The sequence below is a fragment of the Saccostrea cucullata genome, unplaced genomic scaffold (genome assembly GCF_032062105.1).
Source record: "Saccostrea cucullata isolate Sc308-1 unplaced genomic scaffold, CSIRO_AGI_Scuc_v1 ctg11128, whole genome shotgun sequence".
NCBI classification, from domain to species: Eukaryota; Metazoa; Mollusca; class Bivalvia; order Ostreida; family Ostreidae; genus Saccostrea; species Saccostrea cuccullata.
In genome coordinates, this window is record NW_026922032.1 from 1 (window position 1) to 19,235 (window position 19,235).

At 34.7% G+C, this 19,235-nt stretch overlaps 1 protein-coding gene and 1 long non-coding RNA gene across 2 annotated transcripts; both read left to right on the forward strand.

Moving 5' to 3' along the window:
- The first annotated feature begins 7,838 nt into the window (after window positions 1-7,838).
- Window positions 7,839-13,706, forward strand: LOC134261102 (uncharacterized). Its single transcript, XM_062743573.1, has one exon. The coding sequence runs from the start codon at window positions 7,839-7,841 to the stop codon at window positions 13,704-13,706; it is 5,868 nt and encodes a 1,955-aa protein (XP_062599557.1).
- A 1,299-nt stretch (window positions 13,707-15,005) lies between these two features.
- Window positions 15,006-17,960, forward strand: LOC134261103 (uncharacterized). Its single transcript, XR_009990734.1, has 4 exons — window positions 15,006-15,805; window positions 16,111-16,245; window positions 16,467-16,554; window positions 16,655-17,960. It is a non-coding gene; the product is annotated as an uncharacterized LOC134261103 (long non-coding RNA).
- The last annotated feature ends 1,275 nt before the right edge of the window (window positions 17,961-19,235 follow it).

A 19,235-nucleotide genomic window follows, 5' to 3' on the forward strand; every position in this document is an offset into this window, starting at 1 on the left:
GTTGTAGTGGATAAATTGTTTTGATTAGTTTTCACAGTTTTCACAGTTTATATAATTAATAGCTTTGATTGTTTGGGGGGTATATTTTGAAGGCCTGAGTTATATAACCTTTTTTTATAATTTAACTTAACGAGGTGCCACCCAAACAAATTAAGCTTGGGGTGTAACTGAAAAAGAACAGTTGATTCAAAATCTTAACAAATTAACCTAAATTACGGAGTATGTAGATGATTATTATTTCCCCATGATACACATATGGAAAATATAGCTGAAAGGGAAAAATATAAGGAAAGCTATTGTGACACGGCGATGAACGATGTCATTTTTGTCTCGCCTGCGACGAATGTCGCGAAGCGAGACATGGACCATAGTTTCCGTCGTCGTCGTCGTCGGCGTCCAATTTTTGGTTAACCCAAATGTCAAATTTTTATAAACTGCAATAACTTTCTCAAATTTTATTCAGTCTTCTTGAAATTTGGACACAATATTCAGTATGGATAAAAATTTATATCCCAAGTATGATTTTGAAAAAAAAAATTCAAATTTTTCCGTATTTTTTCCTTAAGTTGGACTTATTTTTTCATGATAATTTATGGTGAAGACCAAATTTTCCAGCAACTATAAGTTATAGGGATATGATAATTAGTCAGTGGATACATCATGGCTAACCACAAACGCCTGTACCAGAATTAGGTCATCTTGACCTACATTTTTCTGCATGAGTGACTTTGGTTAAATTTTTGGTGGAGGTATTTCAGCATCTATAACTTATAATGGCATGATGATTTGTCATTGTACAGGTTATAAGTAACCAACAACATCATAAAATTAGGTCTTTTTCCAAAATTTTCTGATAATGACTTTGGTTAAATTGAAAATGGAGGTTCTATTTCAGAACTAAACTTATAGTGGCATGATAGTTAGTCAGTGGATCTTTGGGTAACCACAAACGCCTGTACCAGAATTAGGCATCTTGACCACATTTGCATGAGTGACTTTGCATAAATTTATGGTGGAGGTCCATATCTCAGAACTATAACTTATAGGGGCATATAATTTGTCAGTGGATACATCATGGGTAACCACAAACGACTGTACCAGAATTAGGTCATCTTGACCTACATTTTTCCGCATGAGTGACTTTGCATAAATTTATGGTGGAGGTCCATATCTCAGCAACTATAACTTATAGTGGCATGATAATTTGTAGTTAAAATCATGGGTAACCAACAATATCAGTACCATGATTAGGTAATCTTCACCTACATTTTCTGCATGAATGATTTGATACATATACAGTGGATTTGATTTCAAAATGCAAGTTCAAATTATTGCGATCATAACACGTTGCAATATTCGCAATAAAAAAAACATCACAATAATTTGTGAATTTACGGGGTAATGTATATATATATAAATGCCAATATAATAGCCAAGGGATTAGATATTAAGTCAGCTGTTCCATTTCTTTATTATTGTTTTTTTAGTTATTCCTTCTGAAATGTCAATAAATGCTTCATTTTATAAAAACAATCATTTCTTACTAACCACAGCGACAGCAGGCAGAAAAGGGTTGCGGGCAACCCTTACATTTTTTTGTTTTTTCGTGTGTAAAAATTTTTATTTTCTTTAATCTAAAAACAAATTTGTTACAAAAAATTGTGTATTGTAAATATAATGTCTATATACATAGTATATTTGTGTATCACTACTACCAATAAGTAAATATAAGATGAATAAAAAATGTAATTTACGAAAAAACATCCGAGTAACCGGGTACTCGATCGGAAGATGAAGCGAGTAACCGGTTTCTAAAAAACGTCCGATTTGCCAACACTAGTGAAAATGCATTATTTCTTAAAAAAACTTCTTCTCTGCTCCTGGATATTAAATAAACTAACTAAGTACATAGTTATAATAAGCAAGAGTGCTTCTTCCAAAATTGTGAATTTTATGGCCCAAGGGCCAGAAGTTCTTGTGTTTTTGTGTTAGGGCGGGGCTCATTATTAAAGTGAAAATGCATTTATTCCTTGAAAATCTTCTTCTCTGCTTCTGCGTATAAAATAATCTAATACAGGTAAACTTTCTTTATCTTGACATCGGCAGGACAGTGAAAAAAGTGAAATATGGAGTTGAGATATTAGAGTTGAGATATGTCTTTAATTTACTGCGTAGTAAAAAATACACGTGTGTAACTAGGTTCATGTCTTCAATAGACTGTAGCTCGTTTGTTTCAGTTATCCCTTTATATACTGACACGCAAAAGAAATGCAACACCCTTTTTGGGGAAAAATATGTAAAGTAAATAATTTTGTATCTTTAAATTATGAATATCTTCAATTTGGTAAACATCGGTAATTTAACGGTTGAACGATTTCCATTCCATAACTTGAAATAAGTTTGAGTTGCTTAACAGAAATCGAAAATTGCATGTTTAACAAAACATTTGGCAATATTATGGATTTTAAGAGTTTTTCACTGTTCATCATAAGTAATGCAGCAATATTTAAAAAAATAAACTCTCCTTTCGTTTAGCATAACGATGCTAAGGCTACTTAAAATGGCTTATGTACACATTTCCATTGCTCTAGCTGGAAAATTTCAATGTAAATTTATGTGTTGGAGAGCTGCTGATGCAAAATGTCACTACATTACGCCTCAACAGGGTCTTCATATCATATGCATTAAGGACAGTTCTTGTACCGGAAGTCTAAGGGTGACTGTACTGCTCTAAGTTAGAGAAAATTCACCTAATCCTGAAAAAATGGCATTTTAAAATGGCAAAAAATAATTCCTTCCCCAGATCTTGATTTAATGAACCTATTGTATTGTAGAAATTAAGTGCAATTTTTGTTTAGGGCAGTCTTGCCCTTTTACTCGAATGACTGGGAGGGGGGTTTTTTAAAAGCATATTTTACTTTGTAAAGTAAACAGATAAACATTTTAAAATTTTTATCAAATCTCTTATGTTCTGAAAAGTGAGTTTATCCTTACTTTATTCGCTTTTAAAAATCATAAGATAAAAAAATCAAACATTTGTAGATTACTGCTTGTTCCGTTTCTTTTGCGTGTCAGTATATTAATAAGAAAATCTGAGAAATTATTCACAAATGTAATTCATGAAATGCTTCCCATTTTTAGCTCACCTGAGCCGAAGGCTCAAGTGAGCTTTTCGATCACATTAATTTTGTCTGTCATCCGTCCCTCTTCTCAAGAACCAATGGGCCCAAATTTTAAACCCAAAATTGGTACAAAGCATCCTTGGGTAAAGGGGAGTTTAAATTTTAAAAATGAAGGTCCCTTTTAAGGGGAGATAATTGAGAAAAGGCAAAAATAGGGTGGGGACATTAAAAAAATCTTCTTCTTAAGAACCACTGGGCCAGAAAAGTGAAACTAATATGTGAAAGCATCCTTGGGTAGTGTAGATATTAAATTGTTTAAAAACATGACCCACGGGGGGGAGGGGGGGACAATAGGGAACAAGTTTTACATAGAAATATATCGAACAAATACTTAAAAATCTTCTTCTCAAGAACCACTGGGCCAGGAAAGCTTAAACTTATATGGAAGCATCCTGGGGTAGTGTAGATATTAAATTGTTAAAATCATGACACTTGGGGGCAGGGCGGGGCCACAATAGGAAATCCAAGTTTTACATAGAAATATATAGAACAAATCTTTAAAAATCTTCTTCTCAAGAACTACTGGGCCAGGAAAGCTGAAACTTTTATGGAAGCATCCTTGGGTAGTGTACATTTTAAAGTTTTAAAATAAAAAAAGGAAGGGGGTTGTTGGGCATGATAGGTATAGCAAAAGAGGGTAATATGGTAAAATATTCTCATCACCCAAGTTACTCAGGTGAGCGATGTGGCCCATGGGCCTCTTGTTATGGAAATCTTCTAATCCAGCATTCCACGTGCAACTTGCTTTGTCAGAAAAGAATACATAATGCGTTCTGTAAAACTTAGAAAATCAATGATATAAAGTCGACTTTCACCATACATAGATTTCGACATAAATAAATGGATGTACATTTACGCAGAGTCAATCAGATTTATCAATGTTATTACCCAAGCTGCACATGTTAACCAGCTGAACATTAAACAATGTTAAACAATTAACATCTCAGTGACTCCGAGGGGGCTTGGGTTTCCTCTACAAACACATTTCTACAGAAGTGGTATGTATAGTCAAAACATTGGTGAATTTCTGATGACGTAGAGATACATTGAGTCATTGTGCATGACGTGACCAGCTGACTACCAATTATGCTAAGTAGAGCAGGAAATTGCCCTGATGTCGACATATACCAGGTAAATTTTGCTCTTGGGACTGTGAATATACGTCAAGATAAGCAGAGTAGTCCACCTAACCGAGGTCGACATATCCGAGTTTTTGTAAATCATTTATATAGTAAATAATGCCGGGATTGCGGATGGATGTAGACATATCCCAGGTTGTCGACATATCCAATGTCGAGATACCGAAGTTTACCCGTTAGTACATAGTTATGATGAGTAATAGTGTCTCTTCCAGTATTGTGAATTGTATGACCTCAGGGTCAGGGGTTCTGGTGTAAGGGTGGGGCTATGTTGATTATATTGTGAAAATGCATTTATCTTTGAAAATCTATTTCTCTGCTTCTGGATTTTTAATTCTGATTAGCAATTGTGCCTCTTTCAAAATTGTGAACTGTGAATTTCATGGCCTCTGGTTTAAACACAAACCCAAGTTAATTGTTTGAAAGTTGTTACACAATATTCAGGTGACCTATAAGGCCCATGGGCCTCTTGTCTAAATAGATAAAGGATACTTAGAGGCTTCAAATAGAAGTGATACTTTGTATAATTTATCAGAAAAGTGAATCAAGGTCCTTGGACCACTTGTATAGATGAGTGACTAGTTTGAAATTTTTGGATAAGTCTATTCCCAGGTAACTGCAAGCCCTATCAGATCAAAATTGCATACATGATACATCTTGAGATGTACTCTACTAGATTATTAGTTTGTATAATGTCAAGTCTGCATTACTAAAACCCAAAGACAACGCTCATTGAGTTGATATCTTTGATTAAGCATGTTTAATATCGCTTTGTTGACATAATAATTACACCACGGGAAAGAATGGGGCCTCTGTTATGAAAAACAGCAAAGTTAGACAAGTTTTGTGTCTGGTATGATTCTTGTTACATTACTTGTATGTGGCTATACATGATTCAATACAACCAGATACTTTAGATGAGATGCTTCATCCAGATAGTTTCCAATATCTGATGAAAGAATATATTATAAATAGTTTCCAGTCAATTAAGCATTATTGCCTATGAGTCTTGTCCGATAAATCATCATGTGTCTCTTGCTTTATGTTTTACAGATGCCAAAAAGAAAGAATCTTGATGGCAGAGAAAAACGTCTGAAAGACAAATTAAGAAAAAGGGAGAAGAGACAAAGAGGCATCCCAGTCTTTATCTGATGTGTCTTTAGATGAGAAGTCAGATGCTACTCCCAGTCACTGTGCAGTAAATGGTGCCAATACAGCTTCTGATACCCCTTTGGGACAAGGTTTTATAGGGTTACCACCTCTTGAGGAAAAACCCTTGGCCAGGGTGCAGGCCTCACCTCGAGTGAAAATGCACCCAAATGCCCCGAGGTTGACATCTCCTCGGGGAAGTCGTCTGTTTGTCCGCAACAAGGACAAGGCACCGTCCCCTGACTCCCCACCGTGGGTTTGTACTCCACCGAGAGTACCTGGGCATGATGATGGCTTCAAGCCTAGTCCAGCAGGTCAGGCGCAGTTGGCTACCTCCAGGGCGGAGGATGCCAGCACACCACTAAAAAAAGATGGAGACTCCTTGACTGAATTTAAAACTGAGTTTCACACGAATACAAAAGGAATTTTGAACGAAAATAATCAGAAACTAGAGAATACAAATGATTACCAAGATCAATATGAAAATAAGAGATATGACTTTCAGAAACAAGAGAATGAGATACATGAAAATATGATAACAGAGAAAAAACAGACACAAGAATATATAGAACATGAAAATCAAACTGGAGAAAATATGAAATATGAAAACCAGACAAGACAAAATAAGAATCATTCAAACAAAAACAAAAAAAAAACATGTAAATTGTGACGAAATATTTGAGAATCATGTAAATAAGAAACATGAGCATGTTGAATTTGAAAATCAAGGGGAAAAAAATGAGGAAAATGAACAAATTTCAAGCAGTATGTGTGTAGTTCAAGGTTCGTTTCATCAGGGAGAAGTGATTTTTGGTGAAAATGCAGGAACACAATGTGTATCCAATTGTTTATGTGGTATTGCATATCACAAAATAAAAAATGCAAAGTTTTGGCAAACTGCAGATATGAACAAGGTACTAGTGATAGGAGATGAGTTATACAGTTACTTGCAATGTAATTCTGCAATCAAAAGCAGGTATCTGTTAGTGAGTGAGCTACCACAGTATTTTGAGTGCTTTGATACAATGTTTGAATTTGAAGCAAATGAATCAATTGCAAGCATTATAAATTTATCAAATGCAAATATATGCTATGATGATTTTCATGCATATTCACTTGAAGATGCATTGCAATTATCACTTGCAGATACTGATGGGTGTATTGTGTGCTTTGGTGGAAATGCATTTGTAGTAGGGAAAACTGATGATGGATTCTTCACATTTGATCCACACTCAAGATCTTCACAAGGACTTTTGAGTATTACTGGAAAAAGCACAAGAGTGCTCTATCAGACAGTACAAGAAATTTATAAACATATTTGGTCATTAGCATTGTCAATGGGTTACTCAGCTGTCATTGATTGTGAGATTACCGGTGTGCATTGTTCAGTTAAACACATGATTACAAACAAATGTGATTCAACAACAAAAGAAACACTATTCCCAAGTGAAAAATGTGAAGTTGGCCTGTCTGCTGTAGATGTTGAAGAGAAACTGCTACACTGTGATGAGAAGATGGTAGCAATTCAGATGATTTATGTTACCTGTATACTGAAAAGGAGAGCATAGGGAATGAATTAACTCTCTCTCTGCAACAGTTAATATGGAGATTAAAAAGAATATTTGTCATAAACTTGGTATTCGATTTTCAGAGGATGAAGCTAAATATTATGCTGCTTTGATAGCTGAACAATCTGTTCTTGTGAAAGATATTGCTCCGGATGGGAATTGCTTTTTCAGGGCAATTTCTTACTGTATTTCAAATACCGAAAATTTTCACAATGTAGTTCGACAAGCAGTGTGCAGACATTTAAAGACGAATGAATTGCTCTTTAAGGGCTTTCAAAGAGATAGTAGACAGGCAATAAGTACTTATCTTGAAATGTCAAAAATGTCTGAAAATGGAAGATGGGCTTCTGAATTAGAACTTATAGCCACTGCTCACATGCTGCAAATTGACATCTACACATTTACCCAAGGACAATGGTTGCGATACTCAGGAGAACAAGTAGAATCAGGATGCCATGTTAACAGAGGCTCATTTTATTTGCACCACATGAATGAAAATCATTATAATGTAGTTGTATCACAGCAGGAGAAAACACCCTTTACAGATACTGCTAGTTTAAACAGCTTTTCAACTCCACTGTCTTATGAAAAAAAGGGAAGTGAGAGAGAACAAATACAGAGAATATCTTGAGAAACAGAACTGGAAATACAAAAAATGTTCTGAAGAAAGAAATAAGGTTTTAGGAAGAAATAGGAAGAGATATAAAGATAACCCAATTGTCAGGAAGACAGTTATTCATCACGCAAAGCAAAACTATGAAAAATATAAAGACTCTCTGCATTTTAAAGAAAATGTGAAAATGAGAAGTAAGAATATCAACAAAAAGATGTATTCTTACAATCCAAAATACCAGTTAAAGAAAAGGTTTGAAAGCATTCAAAGATATAAAAAATGTGCATCTCATCAACAAAAGGTAAAAGAAGCAAGTAAACAGAAATACAAAACAAATCCTGGACATAAAAAAACAGTAAAAAAAGCTAGTGTTCACAAGTACAAAACTAACTCTGAACATAGAGAAACTGTGAAAGAGGCTAGCATACACAAGTACAAATCAAACCTCCAACATAGAGAAACTGTAAAAGAGGCTAGCATACACAAGTACAAATTAAATCTTCAACATAGAGAAACTGTGAAAGAGGCTAGCATACACAAGTACAAATCAAACCCTCAACATAGAGAAACTGTGAAAGAGGCTAGCATACAAAAGTACAAAACTGATCCTAAACATAAGCAACATGTTATGGAGAGAAGTACTGAGAAATATAAGATAAATTTGATGCACAGAGAGAATGTGAAAGCCACTAGTATTAAACGATACAGAAATCCCCAGTTTAAAAGGGCTTTTCTGAAGAATTGTAGGGTAAAATACAAAAGTGACAAAAATTTCAGAGAAAGAAAAAAAGATCAAGTAAAAGAAAGAAAGAGGGAAGCTTTTTTGAAGCTGCAAAATGAAATTGAAGTTATCAATAAGTTTAAACAAAATTCATGTAAAAGTCCAGAGTATGTTTGTTGCTGTTGTCAGCGCACATTATTTCAAAATCAGGTGCGTACTTTTGATAGCAAGTCGTATGAGAGCAGAGACTGTGTAAAAGAATTGGTCAAAATGTGTGCACAAGAGGATTATTTACATGAATGCACTATGAATTGTCATCAAGGATGCACAAGGTCATCCCTATGGATTTGCAGAACGTGTCATCAAAAAGTACTCTCAGGGAAAATTCCTGCAGAAGCGGCTGTAAACCGAATGAAGGTAACACCAGTACCCATGGAACTCAAAACTTTAAATAGTTTAGAAAAGCAATTAATTTCCATACACATACCATTCATGAAGGTCATGAACTTACCTCAAGGAAGACAAAAGAATGTGCATGGTCCAGTTGTTTGTGTACCATCAGATTTAAACAAAGCAATTAGCTTACCTAGAGTAGCAGACGAAACCATGCTTCTAAGAGTCAAATTAAAAAGAAAACTTTCATTTAAAGGATATCAGGAATATCAGTTTGTAAATCCACACCACGTGATCAAGGCATTGAACTTCCTAATGGAAAACAACATCTGGTATAGAGACACAGAATTAAATAAGAACTGGGAAGTGTCTGCAGAAGAAGACTGTTTGATAGAAGCAGACAAATCACAGCAAATGTCTGACACTGAAGATACTGATGATCAGGATCCACCTGCAGCTTCCATTGCATTAGACACCTGCTTACAACCTATAGATGTGGTTCAGGAAGTATTAGATCATTATTTTGATGATGTGTTCAATCTAGCTCCAGGGGAGGGAAAAAATCCAGTAAAAATGTTACAGGATGAAGGAAATGAAGCTAAAACATTTCCATATCTATTTCCAACAGGAGAAAATTCATGGAATGAAAATAGGGATATCAAAATCACTCTCAGTAGATACTTCCACAATAGGCTGATGAATGCCGACAACAGATATGCCAAGGATTCAAATTATTTATTTTTCTGCCAGTACATGTCTGAACTCAATCAAGTAATAGAGAAAACTCAAATATCTGTCAGAAAATCTTCAGCGAAAACTACATCAGGACAAAAGATAACCTCAGAAATATTACAAGATGTTGATAAATTGGCAAAACTGCTGAGAAATGATGATGCATTGCGATTTATGCAGCCTATACGGGGAACACCCTCATACTGGCAAGCAGCACAAAAGGATCTCTTTGCCATGTTACGACAAATAGGTATTCCAACTTGGTTCTGTTCTTTTTCTGCTGCTGAGTTCAGATGGAATTCAACAATAGAAGCAATCTTACGCCAACAGTGTGATGACAGACATGCAGAAGACTTAGACTGGACAGAGAAAAGTGAAGTTTTAAGAAGTAATCCTGTGACAGTGGCACGGATGTTTGAACATAGATTTCATGTTTTTTTACATGATGTTATTATGTCACCATCAGAACCCATTGGAAAAGTAGTTGATTATTTTCAGAGAGTAGAGTTTCAGCAAAGAGGCTCACCTCACATGCATTGTTTGTTTTGGATAGAGGGAGCACCTAAATTAGACGAAGATGGTGAAGATGCTGTATGCGAGTTCATTGATAGATATGTCACATGTGAAATACCCTCAGAAAGCCAAGATGCAGAACTGCATAAAATTGTCCAAGATGTTCAACAACACAGTAAAAAACATTCACAATCCTGCAGGAAGAAAGGTACAGATTGTCGATTTAATTTCCCCAGGCCACCATCCAAAAAAACTTTCTTAGCCAAGCCTAGAAATTTTGAAGAGGACACAGAAAATGTAAGCAATGGAAACTTGGAATTAAAAAGAAATGATGCAAAAGCAATCTTGCAAAAAGTATGGGAGAACATTCAAGATCCAACTCAAAACTTGTCTTCAACAGAGATATTTTACAAACTTGGAATCTCTCAAGAATTATTTGAAAATGCATACAACACTGTAACCACAAAACAGACCATTGTTTTACAAAGAGAACCCTCTGAAGCATGGACTAATCAGTACAACCCTTGTCTCTTAAAATCATGGGATGCTAATTTAGACATTCAGTATGTGTTGGACCCATTCAGTTGCATTGTGTACATTATTTCATACATCTCAAAGTCAGAACGAGAAATGGGCATGCTATTAAAACAGACAAAAATTGAAGCAGAGGAAGGAAATCTAAGTGCACGACAAACAATGAAAAAAATTGGATCTGCATACTTGCATCATAGAGAAGTAAGCGCACAAGAGGCAGTATATCGAGTGTGTAATCTCAACATGAAGGAATGCTCTAGGAAGGTTACATTTATTCCTGTGGGAGAAAATCCAACAAGACTTAGTAAACCCTTGCATCAAATGAACAAAAGCAAAGAAATGGCTGGAGATGATGATGAAGATGATATATGGATGACCAATATTGTAGAAAGATATGAGAACCGTCCTAAATTGCAGGAATTTGCTGAAATGTGCCTTGCAACATTCTGCGCTGATTACAGAGTCCTAGCAAAATCACAAGTTCCTTCAAACCTTCGAGAGGGAATCTTTGAATTGCAAAATGGAAAAGGTTATATTCAAAAAAGAACAAGGACAAAGCCAGCTATTATTAGATTTCCTAGATTCAACAAAGAGAAAATGCCTGAAAAATTCTACCAATCTATACTTCAGCTTTTTCTTCCTTACTGGAAAGAAGACCAACTTAAGCCACCAAAGTATGAATTGTTTCAGACTTTTTATGAAAGTGGATGTGTACGTTTGAAATCGGGTAAAAAAGTGAAGATGGTGAGGGAAATTGTTGATATGAACCGGCAGATCTACTGCAAGAATGAAGATGTAATTGACCAAGCACAAGAAACTTATGAAATTATAGGAGAACCTGAAGACGCCTGGGCTTTACTATGTCCCCAGACTGAAGAGAGCAGAGAGAACTGCATGAAAAGAAAATCTCAAGTGTTGCAAAACGAAGAGGAAGCAGAAGATGTTCCAGATTTGCAAGATATTGAACATAATGCAGATCTTTTGTACCAGATCCAGAATACAGCTCATTCACGCCAAAAAATGTTGCCATTGCTCCGTACTTTAAATGCAACTCAGAGTGAGATATTCTATTTTGTACGAGAATGGTGCCTACAGAAATGCCATGAAGAAAAACCTAAAGCATTTCATATATTTGTAACAGGAGGTGCTGGAACAGGGAAAAGTCATTTGATTAATACTGTTCAGTATGAAGCAAGCAGATTATTTTCAAGAACTCTTACCAACCCTGAAAGTATCTCAGTTCTCTTAACTGCATTGACTGGTACTGCAGCATTCAATATAGGAGGAACCACACTGCATCATGCATTTGCCCTCACAAAGTACTTACCAATCCCTTATGAACCTCTACAAGAACAACGCCTTAGTACCATCAGAGTGAAGTTGGAAGATTTGCAAATATTGATCATTGATGAAATATCAATGGTGTACAAACGCTTACTGTATTATGTTCATGAACGTCTTGTACAAATTAAGAAATGCAAACTCCCATTTGGAGGTGTGTCAGTTATTGCTGTAGGAGATTTTTATCAGCTACCTCCTGTCAAACAGAAAAAAAATGAGCGACTCTACAATGACTGTTCAACTTATCCTGTAGATTACTGGAAGGAGCTATTCAAGGCTGTTGAATTACATGAAATTATGCGACAACGTGAAGATGCAACTTTTGCAGAAGCTTTGAATAAATTACGGGTGAGAACAAGCAAAGAGAATTTAGAACCAAATGTGGCAGAAATGTTATTAGAGTGTGTCAGTGAAGGATCAGAAGATGCACTTCATGTATATGCAACCAATGAAGAAGTCAACAAGTACAACCTTTCAATGCTAACCACAAAATGTCAGGAGCTTGTTGAAATAAATGCAAAGGATTATCAAAAAGATCAAACTTCAGGAAAGTTAAACCTGCGAGAGAATCCCATTGCAAAGAAAAAAGCAGAAGGACTACCAATGTCAATAATTTTAGCACATAATGCACGTGTTATGCTGACTCGAAATATTGACGTAGATGACGGACTTGTAAATGGAGTAATGGGATTCGTATCTGAGATCCAATATGCAAACAGAGCGCAGAAAGAAGTTAACAGCATTGGAGTTATTTTTGATAACAAAGATGTCGGGAAGAAAAGTGGAAGGAAAATTAACTCTGACAGAATCATGGTGCTCATTGAAAGAGTAGATGAAGAGATAAATGAAAAGCATGTTAAAAGTGTTGTGAGACATCAGTTTCCTTTGCAATTATCATGGGCCTGCACAGCACACAAGGTGCAAGGTATGACTACAAATGAAATTGTTGTGAATCTAGACAAAGTATTTTCACCAGGACAAGCATATGTAGCTCTTAGTCGGGTAACATCAAAACAAGGATTACATCTTGAAACATCCCAAGGTGACGTACAAAATTTACTTCGGAGAAAAATATATGCAGACCCAGATGTTAAAAATGCAGTTTGTGACATGCCAAAACTTCTTGAAATTACCACAAACTTGGCTGAACCTGACTGCAAGAGAATTGTATTGCACAATATTCAAGGATTACCAGCAAATTTCAAGGAGATGATATCAGATACACGATTTCAAAAAGCAAATGTTATTTGTTTGACGGAGACCTGGTTGCAAGAACCATCATCAGTTCAATTCTCACTGCAAGGCTTTAGGTTCATTCACACATTGAGAAAGAATTCATATGACAAATCTAATGAGCTTTATTCCAAGATTCAAAACTCGAATGGAGGGGGAGTTGGCACATATATCCATGATGACGAAGAAGCAAGACAAATTGATATTCCAGTCCCAAATATTGAAGTTGTTGCTTTTGTTTTCCAAGAAAACATCTCCATTTTTACTGTATATAGACCCAGCTCTTTGATAAAAGATTTCTTCATATCGTCACTTGAGCAGCTTACAAATTTCATCAAACGAGAATGCGAAAATTGTATTATACTGGGGGACTTCAATGAAAATGCTGTAGATGACACTGGACCAATTCAAAAATTCTTGAATGATCATGGATTTAAACAACTTGTTACTTTCCCAACAACAGAGGGAAGGACAATCATTGATCATGTTTATGTGTATGGCCTTGAAGAGTATCTTATTGATGTGTCACTACTTCCGACTTATTACAGTTATCATGAGGCGATTATTGTAAAACTGTTTAGGAAATAAATAATAAGTTGATAGTAAGAATAATGCAGTACCCAGATAACAGATTTTCAATTGACACTTTAATACAGTGAAGTGATTTGTTCTTTGTGACTTTAAAATATATTGTTAATTTAAGAGATAAAACATCTTATAAGGAAGCCATTTTTCTATCCCTGACCTTTGTAATAAGCATAGTAGTTGACGGAAAGCCAAGATGAACATGAATTCAAAACTGCAATGCTATTGTGTGCAAAAACTACACAGTTTGTCTCCAAACCTAAAAAAATGGTTAAGACTCGTGTAAAAGAGTGAAGTAATTACATTTGAACTTCAGTATCGTAGAACACCGATCTCAAAAACCATGACTATAGAAGTTCCACATGATGAGGTCTGACTATATTACTTTAAAACAATAGCAGGATCAAAGTAGTACCTGAAGCTTTGCAGCTACAATTGTTTCTTTCAAGGAAACTGTCATTTGTATAATGAGTGTAATCTAATTACCCATAATCACTTATATTTTGAGACAAGTAATTTAAACAGTAGCATTCATGATTTATTATGCCCTGTTAACAAAGAGGGTTCAATTCGAATTAAACATAAGCTTTGTTTTGATTTACTACTAATTAAACTTACAGAGCTGTTTACTCTTCAATTTCGCCATATTTTTTACGGATATTTAATTCAAAATAGGTCTCACATTTTGCTATATATTTTGAAATATGTTTGTATTGAATTTAGCAGTTGGTCGCATTATAATCTGCTGAAATATGGCTGAAAGAATACTGGCTTAAAACAACAACAATCATTGACAATTTATCGTGATGGTTTGGTCGCCCGCGTGGCGCAGTGGTTAGAACGTCTGCTCTAAGAGTTGCACAGTAAGGACTTCTCCATACATCGAGGGTTCCAATCCCACTTGTGCGCCCTTCAAATCAGACCGTATAAACTGTGTCGCAGAAGGTGTTTGCACAAAACAGACTTCTCCCTGTTTAATGGCCTTGAGTGCTGTGTAGAGGACAAAATTTGCAGCTCTTCACAAGCAGGTGGTGACGTCTTTATTTGTTAAAATATTGAGAAAGACATTCAACAATCAATCGAATCATCCTTATGATCTCTGTCAGTTTCACGTCCTTTAATCACTGTAAAAAAAGAGATTTCAAGCACATTGGTGATTTCGAGTTGCCAAAAATGCTATGATATATCATGACTAAGAGCATGATATTTAACCATATTTTAGTAACCAAAGAAGCAACTGTTCTCTAATTATACAATTTAATTTTGTTTGTATTCTTGCCTCTTATTGGTTGATTTCCAAAAAGGAATTAACGCATAACATTTTGTATAATCTGGTTTGGTATGGGGACACACCCCCTTGACAACCAGCTGAATCATCTGTATCCATCAATCCCCTCATTTCCAGTTCTTGGGATTCATGGAGAATTCCAGATTTAAAAAATGTACCTTTAACTTCAAACAGTAGCTCGATCTTACCTCCTGTAAACAAGCATCATGGCTGCTAGATCTATGTGTCAGTTTTTACCTCCCCTCACTTCCCATCACTTCCGTTACTACGGTTGTATTATTGCGCAGTAAATTTGAACTCATAAAAACAACACAATTTTACACCCCCAGTTGTTTAATTATTTTAAAATTAAATTATAAGGAATGACTCTAATTCTTGGCTAAATTATCGAGTATAATATGGTTTGGGTCAGTTTACGCTTTTTTATAATCCACTTCGCGGAACCACTGCAGAAGGAAAGATAAAACTAATGAGAAAGCATCCTCAGTAAATTCAAGTTTGTTTAATTCATGACCCCAGGAGGTAGGGTGGGGCCACAATTCAATACTGAAATGAATTTTGCTTTTACAAAGGCAAAGTGCTCAGGTGAGCAAAGTTGTCCCTAGACTCTTGTTTGTGCTTGTTCCATTCACTACTGTGTAAAATGTGCTTACATGAGCTCTCTCTCTCTCTCTCTCTCTCTCTCTCTCTCTCTCTCTCTCTGTAATATATGTTAAATAAATTATCCTTCATAATTATGTTTCTTTTATATTTATAGATTGCTGATTCAGAAGTTGAAATCATGAAGTTGAGCATGGAGGATACTTTTAAAAATGTATGTCTTATTTCCTATAATTATTTACATATTAACCTGTTATTTAGAATAGTTTCAGTGTTGATAAATTGTAAATGGTCTCTGTATACCACTGTGCAATTAAACACAGAAGGTTGGACAAAGTTTTTCTATTTTTACAGTTTCCCATAATTTTATGCTATGATAATTGCTTCATTATCAAAATGATGTAAATGAACTTGATCAGATTATGATGGAATGTACAGGTGTATAATGTAATGTACAGGTGTATAATGTACCACAACTGTCAATGTACCCTTTTAAAAAAAGAAAATTTCTTTTTCTAGGAAAAATCTAAACCATTATTATTAGCAACTCATTTAGTGTTGAAGTGCCCAAATCCAAAGCCTTTTCCCAGGATTTACTTTCACAGGAGGGAAAATCATCAAGGGAACTGAAAAGGGAACAATTGCGACATCAGAGTAAGTAACAGTAATGCCTAACAGGTTAATTTATCTTTAGAATAGGGATTGTGATGATATATTACTGCCTTCTGAATGTTAGCAACTTTTTAGATCACTTCATATTTGGTATATACTTGTATAATCATCACTAATATAACTGAAATATATCAGAGTTTGGTTATTGTACTCATGTTCTCAGCCAGCTAACCTCTCCTGTGATATTTTATATTTTTTTTCAGGCATGGAGACTGGTCCTAATCATGTAAAAGCTATCTTGGATTGTGAAAGAACACTGTTATTACAGTAACATTGAACCACGAAAAATAGGTGATCAGAAAAAAATCATGTCAAAATTAATTAGATATATGTATTGTTCTCAATTGCATCTATAACACTAATTTAAGTGTTGACTTTGCTCTTCTACCAGGAATCTTGGTGCCATCAACGAAAAAAAACGAAGAGGAAATATCAATCACATCCATTACATCAACGAAAGAACACAGAGGAAAATAATGGCATACAGGACAGCACCTGGAACTCATCCGTAGGTTTATGTATTTAGATGGTATTTTCAATATGACTAATGCAGACATGCTAACATCAGAAAGTTGGTCAGTCTCTTGAGATATTTGTAAATGAAATATATCAATAGTATAGTACTTTACTGACATGCATTAACTTGATTAATGTCATTAACATTGTCCATATTTAACCTATAACCCCCAAGTTTTTTCAAGGTTGTTGATGTTTATTAACTAATTGTATTTTTTTAATTTCCTATATGTTTTTAATTTACTAGTTGTGCACTTGTTATTTCTTTGATTGCTTCTTATGTGTTACAAACATGTTTCTCCCAATGTGATTGATATTATAGACTATCTATTTATCATATTGTACGTCTGTTGACAGTCCCCATGATCCAATGTGTTCTTTATTATAAACATTGTAAATATAACATTGTTAAATTTATTTTTATTAAACTACAATATATCGCTAAATATTTCCAGTTCTAATTGTTTTTTCTGTGATGTCTCTTTGAAAGTTAGTCAAGTTGATTATTTGATCATTCTACCAGAATGTAAATTTCACCAAGCAATAGGTCAGGAACTTAAGAGGGCTTAATGCATGTAAATGTTGTGCATCTGTCTTTGATTTTGATGTCAATTGCCAGAAACTATTGAAAATAAAATGGAGGCCTCATGTAATTTAAATCCATTATTCTACATTTTCTTATAATCTAAATTTACTATTTTATTTTACAATGAATTAGAAATATAAGGAAATACTTTTTTGTTAGTAGAGTATGCCTGGGCACCAACAATAGTTGAAAACATGGGCTAAATCCATTATGCATAAATCACACGTTTCCAAGTTTCGTTGATGCCTTGGCATTCTCTACTAACTAGGCAGTGATTCCTTAAATTAATTTTTGATTATGTTGTAGCATATTATGGTTTTGATATTAATGTCCTGAATATTTTGTCATACATATTTATATGTATATATATGTTTATATTTAGAGCTGCAAGGCGAGAAATTCCCTTGCTCTGAGACAATATTTTTCTCAATTTTTAAAGTTTATGGAAAAGTTGTATGTTCTTAAATTATCTTTTCAGTAATGATATCTTTAACACATATGATTAATTTATTCTATTAAATTCCTTATTGGTTGATAATGTATTTTTAAAGTTATCAATAAAGCAAACTTTAGAGGAAAAAGGATTTGTTTTGTCAAAAAAAAGTGATTTTTATGCACAGCCAGAAACATTGCGGGGGCATATAGTGTTTGTCATGTCCGTCTTCTGTTTTTCTGTCACACTTTGCATTTAGCTCAGTTCAAAGCTCAGTTTCAAAGAAACTCTCTGTGATATTTTCATCACACTTCATATGCTGATAGATATTAATGAGAGCTATGCAACTGTGTCAGCATTTTTTACCTTGAGTATGAACTTGACCCCATTTCTCTTAAATTAGTGTTAAGCTCAGTTTTAAGCATACTGTTCAAGATGGTTTTACCAAACTTCACTTGTTAATAAATACTGATGAGAACCATTTAACTACATCACCATTTTTTAAACTTTTCTTTGTCCTTGAGCTTACTTTTCTTAAAGTAGTGTTTTGCTAAGTTTTAAAGATGCCATTCAAGATAGTGTCATAAATTATTATATAAATCCATTCGGACCTTTTGAGTAATGAGTGTGCACACATCAAATGAAATATTAACCAGTTTAATATGGAAAGCTGTTACAGCATGTAGGAGTTATCTATATCTCATGGGAATTGGCAGAAAAAAATATATCAAAATCTCAATTTCATTTTATTTTATAGTCTGTCAAAAAAGATATTTAGTTATCTACTAGTTCAGTTTAATTTAAAAAAGAATGTAATGATACTCCCCCATTTTTGGAAATACAGACATTAAATACGCATTGGAAATTGGGGTTAACCTTTTTCTGTTGGCTTAGCACCCCCTACCCCGAACTTTCAACTACCCCCCCCCCCCCTTTTAAATTTGCTTCCGACGCCCATGCAATATACATCAAAGAACTGTAAACGAATTGTTATTTTTCCAATATTTCTTATTTAAGACTAATCTGCATGAACCTTATCCCTCATGATAAAAGGAAAATTAGATGTTGAACACTAACACCAAATAAATGATTTGTGGCCTGATTTATTCTATCCGAGAAGTTGATTGCTTTGCTCGCTGGAGAAAAGTCGGTCGGAAGACCTACTCGTTGCTCGCAACGAGATCTCATCTAGTTAAGGTCTTCCGTCTTCACGGAAGACCTTATAGTTATTCTACTGTTTCTTATTATTTTTCTTATTTTTTTTCCAAAATTTTGTGCACGCGGTTTCTCAGCAACCATTCAATGAATTTCAATGAAATTTTCAGAAATTATGCGCATCTATATGAACTTGATACATTTGGGAGGAAATTTGATAATTCGCTTTTGGTGCCAAGTTATGGCCAGTTTCCTGATTTTAAAATGCGATTTTGTCGCGCA